The 19,750-nt window shown below is 43.3% G+C and overlaps 2 protein-coding genes across 3 annotated transcripts; both read right to left on the bottom strand.

Moving 5' to 3' along the window:
• Positions 1-1,214: 1,214 nt before the first annotated feature.
• On the bottom strand, positions 1,215-13,334 carry LOC115198920 (dual specificity tyrosine-phosphorylation-regulated kinase 4-like). 2 transcript variants are annotated; one of them, XM_029761337.1, is made up of 15 exons: positions 12,998-13,334; positions 12,644-12,713; positions 7,672-7,761; positions 6,567-6,740; positions 6,312-6,405; positions 5,983-6,146; positions 5,718-5,854; positions 5,469-5,609; positions 5,130-5,268; positions 4,893-4,974; positions 4,600-4,772; positions 4,420-4,480; positions 3,792-3,921; positions 3,228-3,424; positions 1,215-3,032 (listed from the first exon to the last, which is right to left on the bottom strand). In XM_029761337.1, the coding sequence occupies exons 1-15, from the start codon at positions 13,027-13,029 to the stop codon at positions 2,749-2,751; spliced, it is 1,968 nt and encodes a 655-aa protein (XP_029617197.1). In that variant the 5' UTR covers positions 13,030-13,334; the 3' UTR covers positions 1,215-2,748. The 2 variants fall into 2 exon arrangements, with proteins under 2 accessions (XP_029617197.1, XP_029617198.1); XM_029761338.1 differs by lacking the exons at positions 12,644-12,713; positions 12,998-13,334 and adding an exon at positions 8,400-8,483.
• Positions 13,335-13,418: 84 nt separating this feature from the next.
• Positions 13,419-17,922, bottom strand: LOC115198923 (RAD51-associated protein 1-like). The gene is given in 10 exon segments (XM_029761339.1): positions 13,419-14,683; positions 14,835-15,005; positions 15,130-15,330; positions 15,440-15,577; positions 15,725-15,817; positions 16,024-16,130; positions 16,846-16,990; positions 17,116-17,162; positions 17,488-17,519; positions 17,521-17,922. Coding segments are annotated over 10 exon segments (1,128 nt in total). The 5' UTR covers positions 17,587-17,922; the 3' UTR covers positions 13,419-14,555.
• Positions 17,923-19,750: the final 1,828 nt, after the last annotated feature.

Below are 19,750 nucleotides of genomic sequence, written 5' to 3'. Positions count from 1 at the left end.
TCAGCTGCGTGAACGTGCCTTAGCTGTGCCTCAGCTGCGTGTCTCAGCTGCGTGAACGTGCCTTGCATGCTGCAAGGAGGCAGGACTGCAGATGTGGCCGGGGTAACAAATTGCAATGTCCGTACTGTGAGACGCTTAAGACAGCGCTACAGGGAGACAGGATGGACAGCTGATCGTCCTCGCAGTGGCAAACCACGTGTAACAATACCTGCACAGGATCGGTACATCCGAACATCACACCTGCGGGACAGGTACAGGATGGCAACAACAACTGCCTGAGTTACACCAGGAACGCACAATCCCTCCATCAGTGCTCAGACTGTTCGCAATATGCTCAGAGGCTGGACTGAGGGCTTGTAGGCCTATAGTAAGGCAGGTCCTCACCAGACATCACCGGGAACAACGTTGCCTATGGGCACAAACCCACCGTCGCTGGACCAGACAGGACTGGCAAAAAGTGCTCTTCACTGACGAGTCGCAGTTTTGTCTCACCAGGGGTGATGGTCGGATTCGTGTTTATCGACGAAGGAATGAGCGTTACACCGAGGCCTGTACTCTGGAGCGGGATCGATTTGGAGGTGGAGGGTCCGTCATGGTCTGGGGCGGTGTCACAACATCATCGGACTGAGCTTGTTGTCATTGCAGGCAATCTCAACACTGTGCGTTACAGGGAAGACATCTTCCTCCATCATGTGGTACCCTTCCTGCAGGCTCATCCTGACAGGACCCTCCTGCATGACAATGCCACTAGCCATACTGCTCGTTCTATGCGTGATTTCCTGCAAGACAGGAATGTCAGTGTTCTGCCATGGCCAGCGAAGAGCCCGGATCTCAATCCCATTGAGCACGTCTGGGACCTGTTGGATCGGAGGGTGAGGGCTAGGACCATTCCCCCCAGAAATGTCCGGGAACCTGCAGGTGCCTTGGTTGAAGAGTGGGTAACATCTCACAGCAAGAACTGGCAAATCTGGTGCAGTCCATGAGGAGGAGATGCACTGCAGTACTTAATGCAGCTGGTGGCCACACCAGATACTGACTGATACTTTTGATTTTGACCCCCCCCTTTGTTCAGGGACACATTATTCCATTTATGTTAGTCACATGTCTGTGGAACTTGTTCAGTTTATGTCTCAGTTGTTGAATCTTGTTATGATCATACAAATATTCACATGTTAAGTTTGCTGAAAATAAACGCAGTTGAGAGTGAGAGGGCGTTTCTTTTTTTGCTGAGTTTATTAACCCAAATATTTCATATACAGGTCACACCTAAAACCAATAACTTCATCATAACAAAAGTGTAAAATGTACATTAAATTATGTACTGTTAAAAAGGAAATCTATTCCATTTCTGATCATGTTACAAAAATAAAAACACTTTTAAAATTACTTTCTCAAACTGGAGCATGTGAAAAGCATCAGCACCAGTTTCCTTAAAAAGAAGCTTACAAAGAACAAAAAAAAGCTACTCTTCTTCATTTGGCCCAGGTTTTATTGAAGAAAACTCAACATTGTAGCAAATTGTCCTTTTGTCAAGGTAAGAGAAGTTAATCAAAATAGAATTAAGAGCTTTTTAAAAATGACGTTTGAGTGAGGGGTAAAAAACAGACGATGCATTGTGGGTCAGAGAGAAGTCACTTTGGATGCTGAAAGGCACATTTGAATAACGAGTGGTGAGGATCACTGGTCAGAATATTCCTGTTTTGTAGACACTGGGAAACTTTGTACATGACAATGACGTATGAAGAATATCAAACCATCCAATCCTAGTCCAAGCTTGGCATTTCAGGTCAGGAAAATAACATTCCTTTTCATTGACCACTTGGAGAGTTTTATGAATCTTCATAATAAACTAGTAATGAAACAATACCAATAATACTTTTGGTCAACAACCACAAATGATTGAGTCAAAGTCAAAGTCCATAAACATGGTAAACTCTGAGTCATCTCTAGATGAGTTTGTGCACACTAGAGCTTAACGTTTTTCCACTATCACCATCATCTCTGTGCATGGGAGATGCTTTGTGCTGCTAAGAGCCTTAAACATCGCATCCATGGCACGGGAAACTCCTTGGGCTTGCCATGCGTATTTCAGTGCAAACAGGTGGCGGGGCTTAACCTAAAGCCAAAACTTCAATGCCAGTAGAAAACGTGCAGGGAATTAGCCTACTCAAAGAGCTTTAAACCTCTGGCAAAATCACAGTAAATGTGGCTCGGCCTAACCTGGCTAGACAGAGTGGAAAACAGACAAATCTGGGCATTGATCTGGGTTCTAAGCTGAGGGATCCCACCTCACAGCATCTCACAGCCATTTTAAACCTATGCAAGTGACCTGTGCTACTTTCCAAGCTTATGACAAGTGAATGTGGCCATATTCTAGACGCAGTAAGCCCATGTGTCTACTGCAATACCAGAGAAGACCAACATTTGCTGATACACAGCTCATTTAACTCTACCCTAAGACCCACCGAAGACTCTGTGTTCCAAAGCCCTCTCCTGCATCTAGTCAGAGTCCAAGCGCTAAACATACCGTTGGACTAGGAAATATATTCTATAGTGCAGCACAAATATAACAAAATTGATGACCCACTTCATCTACAAAACAGGATACACTCCAACGATGACCCCCGTTTAATGTTATTAATATGTGTCTTGTGTTTGACCTCTGATGATATTAACCCTGATGTGACCTCTGCATCCCCCCTTCCCCTCAACCCCCTCCCAGCCCCAAGCCCTCTGTCCCTGGGGCCTTCATGTGATGGGGGAGAGGCCCTGCTGGGGCTCCAGACTGTCCCTGTCTGCATCTGCAGTGTGCTCCAACGGGGGTCTGATGACGATGTGGACTGGTCTCTCCCTAGGTACCTCCTGCTTGCTGCTGCTAACAGCCCTGGTGCTCTTGGTCCTGCCCTCGCCCATCTGGCCCTCGACCGAAGCCCCGATCGGACGCAAGTGCACGGCGGACGCCAGCTTCACAGAGTTCTCTCTCTTGGGACTGTCTGTGGTGTTGGAGAACGGGTTGGAGAATGCCTTGTCAACTGCGTCAGAGATGGGAAAGTAAGATGCCTGTTACTTCATGTCAATCATAGAGATGTGGAGAAAATGTAGTCTTTGTGTCTATCTGCCACTCTCAAAGTCTAAAAAATGCCTAGTGCAGATTTTTTTTTTTTTTACATGTAAACACATACATATGAGGGCATGGTGGTAGTATGGTAGATGACTGCTCCTCTTACCGATCTTGTTGATGAGGGCTGGTTTGTGGGGAATGTGCTGCTCTATCTTGTTGTTCTTGTTGTTCTCCACGTTGCTCAGGCTTTCGCTGGGCCTTCTCACGGTGCGGGTCTTGGGCCGAAACTTGTTGGAGCGGGCCTCCTGGATCCACTCATGTTGCATGGCCTCGTCGGGGGTCATGCGCTTCTTAGGGTCCCACCTGACAGAGAGAAGAGAGCAGAGAGTCAGTCAGAGGGAGAATCTCAATTGCATACACCTCGCGTGCTCTCTGAGGTCCCTCCCCTCTGACTTTCTCCTCCATTGGGTTTTGAGATGGAGAGAGAAAGTGAGGAGTATGCAAATGAGATTCTCCCAGAGAGAACCAAAGGTAAAACCCCAAACTGGGCTTCCTTGTAGATCTCAATCTCAATGGGCCTCACCTGGAGGAGTAAACGGTAAATAAACTTAAGTCAATAATAATGCGAAAGAGGGCTCGCTTCACATGACTCCTTAGTAATAGTAATGTTTGAGATTGGGTAATTCTATGGCTGTGTTATTGACAGGTGTACAGTATGCACAGTACATACGTGAGACAGCGTTTGATGAAGTCCAGAAAGAGAGGATCGTTGGTCTTCAGGACACTGGCCAGATCCTTGGAGTTGGGCCGTCTCTTTCTCCCCCTGCTGCTGGTGATGTTCCTGGGGTTGCCTTTGGAATCTGCACAATCACAACCAGTGATTAATCAACAAGAGGATCTCTTACTAAGAATTATAAACTGGGTAGTTTGAGTGCCGGATGCTGAAACAGCATTTCAGCCATGTGTATATCAGACTATATACCCTGGTTGTGACAAACATACTTGTTTACTGCTCCATTTATGTTGGTAACCAGTTTATAATTGCAATAAGGCACCTCGGGGGTTTGTGGTATATGGTCAATATACCACAGCTAAGGGCTGTATCCAGGCACTCCCTTTCACATTGTGCATAAGAACAACCCTCAGCTGTGTTATATGGCCAATATACCACTCCCTCAGGCTTATTGCTTAAACACCCTCTGACACTAAACTGATGCAAATCCCTATGTCAGAAATGTATACATTTAACTGTGATCCTATTGGTACATCAGTAGATGTGAAAGGTCTCAGTTAAACAGAATTTCAATTGAACAGTCAAAGAGAAAACCATGTGACTGTACTAGATCAAAAACGCTTACCAAAAAAATGCCTTTTCCTGGTCGCTGTTGACAAGAAATCAGTTGGAGGCATTCCCAGCACCTGAGAACAAATCAGGTGAACACACACAGTGAGTAATACATCAACGTTGCTCGCCAAACCACAAGGTTGAAAGAGCCATTAACAAAGAGAACATGGTATTGTAGGTACTAGGTAGGTACCTCCATGATGCAGGCAATCTGCTCCACCTCACTCTCCCCAGGGAAGAGGGGGAAGCCAGTGTAGAGCTCAGCCAGGATGCAGCCAAAGCTCCACATGTCGATGGCCATGCTGTAGGGATGGCCCAGGAGCACCTCTGGGGAACGGTAGAAGCGGCTCTGGATGTAGGTGTAAACTGTGGAGGAGGAGAGCCAGGAATTAGTTATGCTATAATGTGATACCATAATGAGTTTGTGCCCCGTTTGCCTACTTGCTCTAACCTTACATTAGGAAACCTACAAACTAAGACACTCGCCTCTCTGCTGCTCGTAGCAGCTGGAGCCAAAGTCAATGACCTTGATGTTGCCTTGGCCTTTGTGTGACAGAAGGATGTTTTCCTGGAAAAGAAATACCCAAGTATGAGCATATCCTCTCCATCTCCTGTGGCACCATTATACTGAACCAACAATGAATATGTGTGCAAATATGCTTCACTTTTCATGATGTAATGTCAAGGTTGTTAGGGGTTAAAGGTCATGGCTAGGGGTCATACCGGTTTCAGGTCACAGTGGATGATCTTCTCTTTGTGCAGCATCTGCAGGCACTTGAGGAGGGAGTAGGCAAAGCGGCGCACCAGGATCTGGCTGAAGCCCTGGAAGTTGTTCTTCTTGATGAGTTCGTACAGGTTCACTCTGCACGGTCAAAGATAAGCAAACATCCTTTAGATTTAAATGCCCAAATAATCTTCATCCTGCATGTTTCCCTCCTGTGGATGAACTATAGCAGAAGTATTCTCTCCTGAACTAAATAAACAAATAACAAAAAGGTATTATTGTATTTCTGAATTTGATCTTATATTAGGCCCTACAGTGTCTGTTTCCGTCAATCCTACCCCAGGAGCTCGAAGGAGATGCAGAGATGGTTCCGGAAGTAGAAGTGCTCCTTCATGTGAATGACGTTGTGTTGGTTGTCTCTGTCCTTCCTTCTCAACGCATCCAGGATCTTCAACTCCACCATGGCCTGGTGGTGGAACCTGCAGCCAATCATAAGAGAGAAGCAGTGTTATAACATGTTATTAGTGAAAGGTTGGTATTTGACAACCCAGCTGTGCTACGATATGCTAGCTAGTGGTGTTAGTCACCTTTTCTTGTTGCGAATGACCTTGATGGCGACAAGTTCATTGGTCTTGTGATCCAGGCACTTCAGGACCTGTCCGAAGGATCCTTTCCCGATCACCTCCAGCACCTCAAACCGGAAGCCTATGTGGTCATGCGCGACCTGCAGAAAAAAAGGGCATCATTTACTTAAAAGCAATACTGCAAAAACTTAAACTCTATATGGCACTAAAACTGGTTCTGAAATTCAGAGCTTCTTTACTGCCATCTTTGTGCCCATTTTTATGTTACCTTCAGATAGCCTCCGCTCTCATCGTCGTAGCCAGAGTTATGGGGCAGGCTGGGGGAACCCTCCATCTTCTTGGCATCCAGGCCCAGGTACCAGACCTTGGAGTAGTCCATGATCTCCTCCTGCTCATGCTCAGTCAGACGATCTTTGAACGCCTTCAGGACCTCTGTATAGGAGGGAAAGGAAATTCCTGTCAGCAAATCCCAGTGTGCATTTGTTTCTTCCTGATTAAATAAGACCAAGGGACAGAAAACTCTTTCTCCTTTAGAATTGCCAATACTAAATCGCCAACTCCTACTCAGACCTAGTCCTACCCTTAGCCCACGCACACCTGCAGGAGACATGGGAAGATTGTGTCCCTCAATGTTCTTCCTGTTGATGGACTCTGGCAGACTCTCCACTGTGGAGCTCTGTGATCTCTCATCCTGTCAATTGTAAAACATACAGGAAATTAACTAGTTGCAGAGGTTTTGCATGGTAACAATTTAACACTTATAATTTCTCAGCAGAATGTTTAATTGCTTCAATATACTAGGCTCTAAGTACATAATACCAAGAGATTAGCCTAATTGTAACAAGGACTCACCTGGAAGCTTTCCTGATGCCTAGTTCCTGAAAGCTGCCTATCACAGGTATTCTGCAGGCCCTTGCTGGTGATGTTGGGCAGGATGCTTTCGGACGGGTGATGGTACTTGACATTGTTTACAACCAAGGGCTTAGTATCCAGCTTGGGCAGGGTGCCTTTGCCCGAGCCACAGTTCTACAGCCAGAACAAGAGAGAGAGGGAGAGAGAGAGAGAGGGAGGCAGAGAGAGAAGGACCCACATTTAGAGGGTCATCCAGGTTAAATCTACAGAGATAATACAGGTGTTGTTACATAACGAGGTTTGCGGCACTGGGTGTTTCTAGTTTTCCTGCTGATTCAGTAATGAGGCAGCAAGTAGCCTGTGGTGCCCAGAAAGGGCATAGAGTTACCTGCAAGGGCGAGAGTGAAGCAGGGTCTAAAGCCTTGGAGGTCTGCTTTTCGACAGAAGCTTTCACTGCAGCCCGACTCGGAGTCTCTCTCTCTCCATTTATTTTTCCTTCACTCTCTCTTTGTTTATAGGCTGCTAGTCTTTCTCAGTACTCTATGTAACACATCCTCTCAAAAGCTGCCCAAAAGGCTAGGTTATACCAGGGCACCACCTCTGACGGAAGGATAAAGCTGTGCTGTAGTTACAGTAGTATGGCTCTCGTGGCCTTATTGATTTGAACTGAAACAGCGCTGCCAAATCGAGAGGGGAATTTCTATTAATAGAACGCACGGTTTCATATCCAGGGCTTTACTGCAGTATCTGCAAGATGAATTATTCATAAAGAGCTATATATAGCAACATGGTACCGAAGACAGTTACCTCTGCAGCCGGCCGGCACATTTTCACACTGTTATTTAGGCCATTGAATCCTTTGGGGTAAGGCAAATGACTTGTAATCTTAAAACTCAGGATCCAATCAGCAGGGACTAACTGGTGATAACTACCCTGCTCGGTCTTTTCAGAGGTGCGGGCTGAGCTGTTCCGTCATACAGTATTCCCCCACAGCTCACACTAGTCATAGTACTCCCCCACACGACCAGATCATGACACAGTCATCGTATTCCCCACCCACCCACAGACAAGAGCAGAATACTGGAGGACCAGGGAGTAGGTTTACCTGCTGCTGCTGGTAGGCCCGGCTGGACCCAAGGCATGTGCATTCAGGCTGGAGTTTGTGTTGCTGGGAGAAGGTATCGGGCCTCCCTGTCTGTGGGGATTGGATGAGAAAAGGATGTCATATAATATGCGCTAGCTGAAGACGAATACACACGTGTACACACCTACACATAGGCACACATTATTTTGCTTGGCCCCAGCACTCACACGTGCACACACACACACACACACACACACACACACACACACACACACACACACACACACACACACACACACAGCAACTGCATATAGAAAATGTGTAGGAGCCCAAATACATTGTGAATCCAGTGCTGACACCAGCTAGGTGTTAGCACTGACATACAGATCATATTAACCCAGTAGACCCCAGGAAGCCAATGATCCATTCCTGAGCACACCAAGCTGTAGATCATGGGGATTGAAGTGGGTTAGTCCATCTGAAGGTCAGTGGAACCATGAAACCATGGGAGTAATTCTGTCAATGCATTGACATCTGATTCTGAAAACAGTTGGAAAGTGTTTTCAGACCTAATTACTGTCTGTCTGTCCAGAACAGTCTGTACAGTACAGTACACTTAAAGTTAGTGATGAAAGTGCAAAGGTTCCAAATACAGTACTGTGAACTAAACCAAAATGCAAAAAAGACCATGTTGAATTTGTATCCAATGAGCTACATAAAACAAAGCAATAGCATTATTTAAACCTCACCTTGATATGAATTTCTGGAAACATTGCGTTATAACCCGGGTGAATTCCAATTATCATCGAGAATCACTCCTAGTTGGTCCACGTGAGCGCACAGCTTGAAAACATTCCCAGGCTCAATTTTATTCCCGAGTAAGCGCAGAAACCAATATTCCGCTTCGCGTCAAAACGATGTTGGGGCTCGGTGGTAACTGCAGAGTAGTACTGCTGAATAGTAATGAACGGACTGTAGATGCAGAAAAAAAGCTTTGTCAGCCGAAGATTATGGAGAGTGTGCTCGCTGTTGTTAGACTGACGCGCATATCGATGGAGAGCCACCTGTTAGGGTATTATACGGTCACGGTTTATTCCACATCGACAAGCGACACCTTGGACTCCCGGTATAGATTGTTTGTCAATTCATTCAACTGTCCAACTCCAGACTCCTCGGGTACCACATACATAACTTTCCAAGCATGAGAATCAACATTGCGCGTAAAACCATTATGTAGCTGGTAGCCTATAGAACCATGTACAGTATTTGCCAAGTCCCCCAGCAAAACAAAATCCATCGACCGTTTGTGACCAAGCTCAAACAACAAATCCCCTCTCTAGCCCGTGTATGACACAATTTTTTCTGAAATCCCGAAATCCTTGGGTTCAGTCTTCGCGGTTTTTATCTCGCCGTGTAGGCCTACTGAAGAGAATGAGATGCACCTACACTGGTTCAGTGCTCAGGTGTCAGACTCACTGTCCGGGAACTGAAAACACACATCTGAGGCTAATGATCACAAACTACTTCACTATAGTCTCCCACGAAGGTACCATCAAAATAACCACATTAAACATTGAATATTGAATGATATCACAGCAACTTTACAGTTGTAAAGATCTTTAGGTTGTAAAAATGCAACTGTCAAAAAACAGCACTAAATCATCAAATGTTTAATCATTGGATCAGTTTTTAATCACACACACACACACACACCGCTGTGTGTTACTATACTTGTGAGGACTTTTTGGGGGACCAACAATTGATTGCCATTCAAAATCCTGTTTTCCCTAACCCTTAACCTAAAACAGCCTTTTTATAAGTGAGGACCGGCATGTCCTCACTTCTCAAAATTGTTGTTGGTTTACCATTCTTGTGAGGACTTCTGGTACAGGTATTGTAAAAAAAAAACAAATGCACACACACCTTCTAATTGAAAGTGGTTTACACATCAAGGCAAACCATGTGCTTGCTCATCCAGAGTGGAGAATCCTTTGAGATGTGGAGGAGAGGCATCTACACTTTCACATGATTTATCCTACATACCCCACGGGTGAAGTGGGTGGTACAGTATGTTCTACTGAAGCCTACATCGGCATGGTCATTCATCTCGGGGGTAGACACGACTACATAACAGTGGTTGTTTCATAACAACATGTTTTTTACCAGTGCTAACAGAAAATAGCTGTTTTCTTTCCATTGCTACCCATTGTATTTCTCTCACCTTTGACATACCATCCATATGTTTTTTTTGCCATTTCACAAGCTGCAGTCTCCATGGTGATATGATTTCCAGCTTCAGTCCACAATATTGAAGAAGCCTATAGTCACAACCACTCACTGGTAAGCCTCCAGCCTTAATCTGTTCATGGCTATAGGCTAAACCCACTAATTTTTATGAAGACTGACTTCTTAATGCAGTGTAACAGTTATACCCAACAGTGCAGTTGAGGTAATTGGGCAAAGGTTCATTGTCCACAGTGCATAAAATACCATTGATTATTTGACAATATTTTTTGCCTTATAACACTAGACTAACTGGAAACAATTGTGCAAAGGTAAACGATAGCCCTTTTTATTTTCTAGTGGAAACAAAGGTATGTTTTTCCTGCAGCATGATGGAGTGCACCAGTAGACCTGTGTTGTTGTAGGTGGGTGTTTATTATCTAACTGTAGTAGTAGGGGGCATCCAAGGCTAGGGAGTAAGGAGGGACCACCCACTGGTCTAATCCAGATCTGGCTAAATCCCATTAGTAGCCTGCCCTGGACTGACTGCCACAGAGACACAGAGAGGAAAACCACTACAGAAGGAGCAGAGCTAGGAGCATAAGCACTGTAGTGGACATCAATTGCTACACAACCCTGAGAGCACACAATGCAGTGTTAACTATAGCAATAGAACTAAAACACAGTGGCCAAGCCTACATCTCTATTGTTTAGACCTCCACACACACACCAACCAAATGCACTTCATGCAGTTTGAATTTCTATGATCAAGTCCAAGGTAAATCCAGCAATAACTAATAGCATTCAATAACAACCATCTCTTCACTGCTGATCCAGAGAACGTCATAACAGGCATTAGTAATCAGCCCTGTTTGGAGTCTTACCTTGTCACCATCCTCGTGTCCCAGAAAAGGCCGGGGACAGACAGGTTTGGCCTGTGTATCTGGCCTTTCCCAAGGACCCATATTATAACACAGATTGTATCCACTTCAATCTGCATTCAGAGACAGCTAGACACAATATTGTCTTGAGTAGACTAATCAGGCGCTGCTGGCTTTACCCTAAACAGTGCTGTCTGTCTGTCTGTCTGTCTGTCTGTCTGTCTGTCTGTCTGTCTGTCTGTCTGTCTGTCTGTGGTAAGAACCGGTCTAACCTTGCTGGTCAGAGTGAACTCTATCCTTTTGACTGAGCAGTGGTGGTGACACAACTGTCCCAGACAGACACCTCAGGCAGGCAGTGGCTGAGGAATGTGAAGTGAATTTGTGGGTTATTTGACTTAGCTACAAGGGGTCAGAGAATGCACATACTTCCTTTTCTTTGTGCTGTAACGTAGAGATTTAACTCCATACATAAAATGAGGGGGGGGGGGACTTTAAAGAATAAAATGTTGCCTTCATGATTAGAAGATGATGCTTCATTTCCAATTTCCAACTAAATAGTTTGTTGAGAATGCCTCCAACAAGACCAGGAAAACACCGGACACTCACCATAAACAAATCAACAGAAATGTCCATTGCCATGCATTAAAAGACTGCTCAGCGGACTGTCTATATAGCATGTATAACATGTTGTAGAGCACCCAACACTTTTGTAGTATCACTCCCCCCTGAACACGGTGTAAGCGACCTGTCTGCATTGTCTACCACTCTGAGCCATCTGTCGGCACATCCGCCACGTGGTGGGGTGAGCTGCACTGTCTGTTCCCCCGTTTGCTGTCCATGGTGCTGGAGATGAGACAGGCAGTCTGGCTCCATGTCAGCCATGTAAGCCAAGACAGGTTTACGTCACCTCCTACACTCCCTGCCGAGGGCAACGGACTTGTGCTCTAACAAGCCATTTTTGGTTGCCACCGTTAGCATCCACATATGGGCACAATGTACAGCCATGAGCAATTTACCTGAAACAAAATATATAATGTGATGCTTCTTTTGAGTCCAATAGGGACCAATGAAAGAAAGCTTCTATCAAGCTAGATTCATTATACAATGTCAAAATGAGATTCCTAGGCCTTTTTTTGTATTTCCTCTAGGCATTGCAGTGCTGATGTAGCCGCAACGCTCGTGTCTTTCTCTTCGCTTTCATCATCAGCCCTGGCTGAGTTCTGATAGTACATGTTCCAGAGTTTGAGGTAGATCGTGCCGCAGTCAGCAGCCCTAAATAGACATTTGATCAGAGGAGCAGTCTGTATGACGACATCTCTAGTAGCACCGAGATGTTTCCTGAGTGCATGGCATGTAGAGGGAATTCATCATCTCTCACTCTTTCATATTCCTGCCTTTGGTTTCAGGCGGCCTCTCACTGGTATTCTACAGGCAATGAATTAGCACCACTGGATCAGTCTCCCACTCTCCTTTTCTTGTTCATTTTATGTGGTGGCTTTTTTTCCATTCCACGTTTTTTTATCCTGTCCTCCAGTGGTCCTGCTATTTTTATCCCAAATCCCAGGTGGCCTACAGCAGATCCCAGTCACAGACTATTGATTAATTTATTTTGGATTGCAGCTTTGCACATAGAATTCAGCCTGTGCAGAGACAGAGACTGTGTTACTCAGGTATCAATCAATGTGCTTTTTTATTTGCCAGATGATTGAGATGTAGCTGGGAGTAGGGCTTCAGATTGATGGTAAGCTTACCTTCTTCCTGTGGTAGGCCTGGTTGGATCCAAGGCTGGAGTTTTGTTAGGCAAATCTGACTGTTGAATTGTGGGCTGATCTCAGGTGATCTAAGTGTCTGCTAAATGTCTATTGTAAATGTCAAGAGAAATACAGTACCTTTATCAACAACGGGAGATGTTGGTTCCTGTTTTCGATAAGTCTCTTCAACTTCTTTTTCATTTCTTTCCTATTGAAAACAGAAAGGTCATCAACTTGAGAGGTTTATGGAGTCTCTGGATATTTTTGACATACATGGCTTTTTTTTGTAAAAATAGTGGAATTATCTTTTGTGAGCGATAGTTTTTTGATCATATTTGTCCATTATCTCTTTAGATGTTTGCATAGTAGATTTGAGAAAATAACAGCAATAGAATGAAAAAATAGGAAATGCACTAGAAAATTTGGCAAATTCATGATCAAAAAAGATTGATAAACAAAATCGGAAATGGAAGTCATAACTAATTCACTTACTTTCGCTCATTGGATGGATTTACTTCGCTCATGTCCGGTGTTTACTGCTGCAAGGTAACGGAGTAAACTAAATATTGAACTCAGTCAAACGCAATGGTCAAATTGACTATGCATACATACGCATCATGTCATTGTGATTTCATGATGTCGTAATGGAGATACATTCGGACTGACGGCGGCGCGCTGTTGACTGATCAGCGCTAAAAGTGAAATCAACACGTAAAACAACGCATTATGTAACGCAAAAAAAATCATGATAATGTTTGGTGATTCACTTTCAATTTCTGGGTTTGGGAGCAATGAGAATTATCATTCACTCAAAAAGCAGCTGTCCACAATGTTCCATAAGACGGAGATGCTGAACAAACTCATTAGACCTATACAGGCTATACTGGAAACATGCTCACTACATAAAAAGTTCGTTTCTATTGCATCTTTAATGTTTTATATTTACACATTGTACAAAGATTTCGCTAAACAACAAAATCCTTAAACACAAATAGAACACGTACATAGCCTATTCTACTGGATTTTCATAAAATCAAGGTAAAACGTTATATAAAGGGGCATTCTGTAGTTGCTACAGCCATTGTTTTAATTTTAAAATTAATGATATTGGCCCATTGATTCTTGAAGAATATAACTTATAAATGGCTCATGAGGTTAGTTCAATGGTCATACCCCATAATATAAGCTGTTTTTCTCCCAATGTTTGTTAATACATTAAATGCAAACAAACACTACCCACTGGGCACAGCCTTCAGTTCAACTTCTCGTTTTGATTTACATTTAGTTTAGTTGTCAACTAACGTGAATTTAACATGAAATTAACAACAAATGTCATCTCGTTTTAGGTTAAAAGTTGGGTGAAAAATAAAATGAAATACCCTTACCTTGACTTTTTGAAAATCCAATCAGTTTTCCACGTTGATTCAACTTGATCACATAGATTTTTTTGGGGTTGAAATGGCGTGAAAATAAAGTTGATTCAACCTGTTTTTGCACTTTGGGTATATAGCCTCAAAACATGGTAAAAACTATAGTTTTGATATTATGGATGGTCAGTCCTTGCATCCACAGCTCTATCTATGAATTTCAGAGTGGTTACATTTCTCCAGCCTCATCCCTCAGCTTCTTACCGAAACAGGGGCAGGGTCTCCGTCCCTTTAACAATGATCATTTTGCATTTTAAGATTATTGTATCCAGCAGAGTGCGCCATTGCACCATTTCTTTTACATGTTTGAGTGAAAACTAAACAGACAGAAGACAAAAACCTATCCGAAATAACAAAAGACACAAAGGGTTTGAAATCTAAAGGCTTTGCTGTCGGCCTAATAACATTAAAAGTTGGGAACTGACCATGGTTAATTCAAATGGTCCAAAAGATGACCTGCTATAAAATGAGCGCATGTATGACACCAGACAAATACTAATTAACAGTACAATTTGAATGCCTCTCATTAAAATAGACAGATCTAGAGGATTACAAAAGGAATCCCGAAAGTTAACTGTCAATTACGCAGAGGCACAGCGCTCCTCTTTAATAGATAGGTGGGGTCAGTGACTAGCAACACTGGGGTGTAGGGGTTTAACCCGCACCATGCGAGACAGTCCAAGTCTTAGACCCTGCCCTGGAGACTTCACTGGGGCACTCTGTGATGAGCCGGGACTTCTTCCAACATGACCTGATGACAAGTTGAATGAGAAAAATAATGGGTGATCTGGGTCTTAAAATGCCTGAATACAAGGCACAACCTTGTTTCCAAACATGCAGTCCTACACCTGCTTATGATTAAGAGATTACGATGACCTCCTTGACCTTTCAGTCAGTCTTACCTGGAGGATTCCACTTGGGTATTCTGCCCCCTGCTGGACTACCAGAGACTGCAGGTCTGCCAGAGACTGCAGGTCTGGAGACAGGAGAAGCGGCAGGAGACCTCTTGGGCACGGAAGCAGGCTTGGCAGTTGGACTTCTACCTAAGGTGGGAGTTTTTAGACTGGGAGTCCCTGTAAGGCACAGAAGGACAATTTGATTGAAACTCTACAGGTTGGGAGCATAAAGAGATCGAGTTATTAGAATGGCAGTTCTACTACAACCAGCGTAAAAGTAGTTCCTAAAGCTATTAAGTACCTGTCAAATGTGGTTTGGTTTTTGATGGTTTTGAAGGCTGCTTTTCTTCCTTTGAGGCCGCCTGAGGTTTAGCTTTTGGTTGCTCCTTCTTGGCTGTCTTCTCTTTTGTGTTTTTCTTCTTTTTCTCTGGTTTCTTTATTGTGAACTCATCATCATCACCACTTTCAGCTGGATCACTGAAATCAGCATCACTCTCTGAATCTGAATAGAAAGGAATATTCAGTATACAGTACACAACAAATGTGTGTCATGAAATACACCTGGAATGTAGAAAAACAAAGAGCCTATGCCATTTTGTTGCTATGACAACCTGGTGTCCCTTTGGGATTGTAGTCCTCATCGCCATCCTTCAGCATGCTCCTTTGCTGCTCTGTCGCCTTGGAGGCTGCCTTCCTCTGTCTGGAGGGGGCGCAAGGGGATCCCCGATCATTCGTGATCTGGTCAAGGCCTAAGGGAGGAGATGATCTAATCACAAAGGGATCACTAGTGTCTGTGAGATGCAAAAGCATGGGATCCAATAATATTAAATAGATTTGTCAGTGGTGGGCATGTGTAGCATCACCACCCATGCATTCTAGATATAACAAATAAATACCCAAATGGTTGACGTCCACACTGCAGTTAGAAAGGCGTAATGATGGATCCAGATTTTCACCATCTTTTTGCGGTTGATTCTTGACACATCTTTCTAAAAATAAATAGAATAAAACTAAATGAAATTGCAAATAATTGTTGACAGTGAGTGAGACATGTGTGTGATCTATTCTCTACTCTATGTAATGTGCACATTGTGATAAATCTACCAATGAGCCAAACCCCTCCAAATTGCTGTTTTGCTGTTGAACAGCAATGTTTCAAACACCAGTTGTAAAGAATCAACAGTCCAATGCAAACCTGGATTATAAGAACATTGTTCCTCATTTATCTCGGTGGTTTTAAGCAACGACAAAGTAAGAGCTGCTTCCAAATCTCTGTCATACAGCTTCTCATCCAATGGTTTCCTGAAAAACAACAGGTACAGTTCTGATACATTAAAGGCCTTCTCAAAGGGACATGTGACAAAAGTGTGACAAAGTTGACATGTAACACGTGATATGTGTAGGTGAATTCTGGTCATCCTGAGCTGCAGTTTCAGACAATACTGATCAACATAGAGCAGATTGATCACAAGGTTACATTCAGAGTGACTGTCACTCTGTGTCACCATGACACATCAAAACACCCTTACTGCCACTGGCCTCAGAGACCTTGCCAATGATTCACCACACATTGTGTCTTTTTGTGATTTGATGCATGGCAGATCACAAGCAACGCGTCTGGCTAAAAGACTCATTTGAGTTTGAGCACTGATTTATGGAGTTCTCTGGGCCAGTGGTCAGCCTGATGTCATTACATACACCATCTAGACACAGTGTCTCTAATACTGCCTGCAACTGGGTATTTGTTATTGTTTATCTGTCACTATGCAGAATAAGGTAAAGGGGCACTGACAGAGGGCAACAAGGACATTCAGTGTGTTTGTGTTCTGCATGCATGCTTCTGTTTGCATAGGCGCCGTCACACACTACAAAACTGTTAAGAATGTTTCATACCTTTTGTCTCCACAACATATTTATTGAGGAACAAAGAAACAACAAGAAATTCTATTGAATATGTGGTGTTGTTTAGTAAACCTTTTAAGGGTTGTTTCTGCTTGTTTCTGATTCAACTTCCTACCTGTCCTTGTGGCCTATGGGCTGTGAGCCAGTCTCTTGACTGGAGGTCTTGTTTGAGGGTTTCTTGCTTTTCTCCTGTGCTGGTTCTTTCACACTCTCCTTGGCTTTTTTGCTGGGTGGTGCTTTCACAGAGGCAAAATCATCATCTGTTTCACATGATCAGAAACAGTGGAACACATGATTACATACAAACCATAAAAGGAGAAGGGAATTGCAACACCAACTGGCTATTTACACCATAAATTAATGAAATACATTGGATTTGACATACCATCATCCAATTCCTGGAAATCGGAATAATTTACAAGCTTTGTCTTCCTGTCAAAAAAAAGAATAATAAATCAATAAAAAAGACACACACACACACACACACACACACACACACACACACACACACACACACACACACACACACACACACCTTATAAGTGACAAGATTTGGCAAGATCTAGACAGACAGACGGGTTGCCACCCACAATGTACCAATGTAGGTCTGGGATTTCCGAGACTAAAGATCAAGCAAAGCAATACACTTCTCTAGTCTGTGCTGTCAGCTCGTACTACTGGCTAACGTTACGTTAGCAAGCTACTGTAATAGCTAGCGAGGCTTAGCTAATGAAGAAGGTAAGCTTTGGTTACACACCTCGATGGTCGCTCCATATCAGTTTTCTTTGAATTTAGCGATGGTCAAAATTATATTATTGCTCAAATATTTTACTGATCGTATCATAAAAGTAGCCATAAAACATACTATGCAGATTTTCAACAGTGGTCACTGGTCCACGAAAACAAACTTTCAATCATCCCGCCCGAAAATGTGATTACAAATCTGACGATTCAGATTCGATGATTCGTCGTTTGTTCTTCACTTGTGTGAGACAAAGGGAGATTTCAATTTCAAAATCGTTGCGTCGTATCTCCTCTCTCTTCGTCTCCTTCTCAAAACCGAATGGAGAAGAATGTCACAGGGGCGGGACCTCTGGCTTTCTCATCCAATGTGTGACGAGGATAGAGGACGCAACGAGAAACAATGGACATTTTCCCAAAGATTTTTATAACCAACCCTCCTTGTTTCATCTGTGTGAGCTGGTGAGAAGAGGCGAATCTGCTGAGAAGAAATACAACTTTCACGAATCTATAACCCCATGTCCAGGATCAGATTATACCAAAGTATCATTAAAGATGAATCAACAATCATTAATCAATTAACAGTTCGAGAGGTTTTGTGTGGTACAAACATTTTTGGTGCTTTTTTAAAAATTGATTTGTAAATTATGTCATTGAACTTGTAGATGTAGCAAGTGTTATTTGTGGCCTCTGTTTCAGGGCTAAAAATCGCCAAAATTAGATTAGCTAAATTTGTTTTTTGTTGTGTGAATTAACGATATCAATTTAATTAGAGTTGTACAGGTTTAGCTACATAAATATACATTTTAAGAAAGTGCAATATAATAGCAATGGTGTATACTTTAAAGAACGGTGTACTTTAAAGAATGGTGTATACTTTAAAGAACGGTGTACTTTAAAGAATGGTGTATACTTTAAAGAACGGCGTACTTTAAAGAAGGGTGTATACTTTAAAGAACGGTGTACTTTAAAGAATGGTGTATACTTTAATGAACGGTGTACTTTAAAGAATGGTGTATACTTTAAAGAACGGTGTACTTTAAAGAATGGTGTATACTTTAAAGAACTACTTAAGCCAATTTTTGGGGTATCCGTACTTTACTTTCCTTTTTGACAACTTTTACTTCTGCTTCACTACATTCATAAAGAAAATACTGTACTTTTTACTCTATACATTTTCATTGACACCCAAAAGTACTCATTACAAGTTGAATGCTTAGCAGGAAACAAAAATTGTCAAATTCACTGCACTTATCAAGAGACAATCCCTGGTCATCCCTACTGCCTCTGAACTGGTGGACTCACTGAACAGGAATGCTTTTGTAGCTTTTTTTTGTAAATATTTTATTTATTTATTTTTAGAGGGGGCTTTGTTTGTAAATTATGTCAGTGTTTAAAACACATAAATTAAAACATTGTGCCACCTGGTTTTAAATCTTGGTTTCATCAGACCAGAGAATCTTGTTTCTCATTGTGTGAGAGTCTTTTAGGTGCCTTTTGGCAAACTCCAAGCAGGCTGTCGTGTGCATTTTACTGAGGAGTAGCTTCTGTCTGGCCACTCTACCGTAAAGGCCTGATTGGTGGAGTGCTGCAGAGATGGTTGTATCAGGAATTGGGTAAGACCCAGATGCAGACTGTGTCGAAGTAACAATGTTTATTAGAGCAACAGGGGCAAAGGTACAGGAAGGCAGGCAGGCTCAGGGTCAGGTCAGGCAGAGGTTGATAATCCAGAGGTGGGGCAAAGGTACAGGACGGCAGGCAGGCTCACGTGCAGGTAGAGTGGTCAGGAGGACGAGCTCAGGGTCAGGACAGGCAGGGGTCAAAACCAGGAGTATGAAAAAAGAGAGACAGTGGGAAAAGCAGAAGCTGATACAAAAAACGCTGGTAGGCTTGAACAAACAAGACGAACTGGCGACAGACAGAACACAGGTATAAATACACGGGATGATGGGGAAGATGGGCGACACCTGGAGGGGGGTGGAGAGAATCACAAAGACAGGTGAAACAGATCAGGGTGCGACAGGTTGTCCCTCTGGAAGGTTCTCCCATCTCCACAGAGGACCTCTAGAGCTCTGTCAGAGTGACCATTGGGTTCTTGGTCACCTCCCTGACCAAGGCCCTTCTCCCCCGATTGCTCAGTTTGGCTGGGCTGCCAGCATTAGGAAGAGTCTTGGTGGTTTCAAACTTCTTCCATTTAAGAATGATGGAGAACATTGTGTTCTTGGGGATCGTCAATGCTGCTGTCACGGCTGTCTGAGGAAGAAGTGGACCAAAATGCG

Source organism: Salmo trutta, chromosome 8 (genome assembly GCF_901001165.1).
Source record: "Salmo trutta chromosome 8, fSalTru1.1, whole genome shotgun sequence".
In the NCBI taxonomy this organism is placed as follows: Eukaryota; Metazoa; Chordata; class Actinopteri; order Salmoniformes; family Salmonidae; genus Salmo; species Salmo trutta.
The sequence above is the reverse complement of the archived record's forward strand: the minus strand, read 5'-3'. Positions and strand labels throughout refer to the sequence as shown.

Excerpts from the sequence above, each read along its gene's own strand:
- LOC115198920 (XM_029761337.1), bottom strand. The coding sequence starts at position 13,029 with ATGAGCGAAGTAAATCCATCCAATGAGCGAAA. Across the intron at positions 12,714-12,997 it reads AATCCATCCAATGAGCGAAA|GAAAGAAATGAAAAAGAAGT; the intron begins GTAAGTGAATTA and ends TGTTTTCAATAG. Across the intron at positions 4,975-5,129 it reads TCCACTGTGACCTGAAACCG|GAAAACATCCTTCTGTCACA; the intron begins GTATGACCCCTA and ends TTTCTTTTCCAG.